At 31.6% G+C, this 917-nt stretch overlaps 1 protein-coding gene across 1 annotated transcript in view; it reads right to left on the reverse strand.

Moving 5' to 3' along the window:
• Positions 1 to 507: 507 nt before the first annotated feature.
• Positions 508 to 917, reverse strand: part of LOC122062474 (protein DETOXIFICATION 21-like) — a gene marked incomplete at its 3' end in the record, with an annotated part of 66,672 nt that continues 66,262 nt past the window's right edge. Inside the window, 1 exon segment of the mRNA XM_042626123.1 lies at positions 508 to 594. Coding sequence (XP_042482057.1) covers positions 508 to 594 — 87 coding nt within the window.

Raw genomic sequence — 917 nt, forward strand, 5'->3', positions numbered from 1 at the left:
TCATTCAGGCGATTTTAACAGTATTCGCACACTTAAAAATAAGTTTGACTGAAGCATAACTTTGTCATTGCAACTCAGATTTAAGTAATCTTAGACTTTTTAGAAAGCTGGTTTTATATTATAACTAATACAAAAAGTCTCATGTAAAAATAAAATCATTTGACCAGTCAAACTTATTATAGAATAAGAGCATTTCTCTAAATGTTGATTTTTTATAACTTAATATGACTTAATGTTAATTTTTTATGATTTGATGTGGCTAAATGTTGATTTTTAATGACTTGATGTGGCTTAATCTTGATATTTTATGATACAAGGTATATATAACTTACTAAATAATGTTAGAAAATAGAAAAAATAAAAAATAACACTTGTTCGCCTAGTTCGCCTTAAGGCGGGCACCTTCTCGCCTAAGCGCTTAGACAACCCTCCACCGCCTTGGTTTGCCTTGGCGCCGTGACAACTATGTGGTGCTCCACTAAGAGTTTCTATTCAGTAACTATATACCTGCTTATCCCAGTCAGTTCTCCAGGTGATGAAAACAAGTACAATAGTTTGAACAAGTGTCCCAAGTAACATTCCCATCCAAATCCCCTGCAAAAATCAAATAATAATGAGCTCTAAGTTTCAAAGATAAAATTAAGAATTTGGAAGAGTAACAAAAGACTAGTGAATTTCTGCATGGGGTACAAGAGCCTAGCCATTAAAGACATATTAGCCATTGAAGATCAAGCTTGGGATGTTTGAACAAAACTTTTACTGCATCTCAAAGAGTCCCAATGTGTCATAAAAACCTTTCATTTATTTTCCATTTCTTTCTTTAGAAAATTTTATATGCCATGAGCTCATCACATAACACAATCAATTGTGGCTCCTTTTTTTCTTTTTCTTTTTATTTTATTTTATTTTATTTTTTA

The sequence above is a fragment of the Macadamia integrifolia genome, unplaced genomic scaffold (genome assembly GCF_013358625.1).
Source record: "Macadamia integrifolia cultivar HAES 741 unplaced genomic scaffold, SCU_Mint_v3 scaffold1046, whole genome shotgun sequence".
NCBI classification, from domain to species: domain Eukaryota; kingdom Viridiplantae; phylum Streptophyta; class Magnoliopsida; order Proteales; family Proteaceae; genus Macadamia; species Macadamia integrifolia.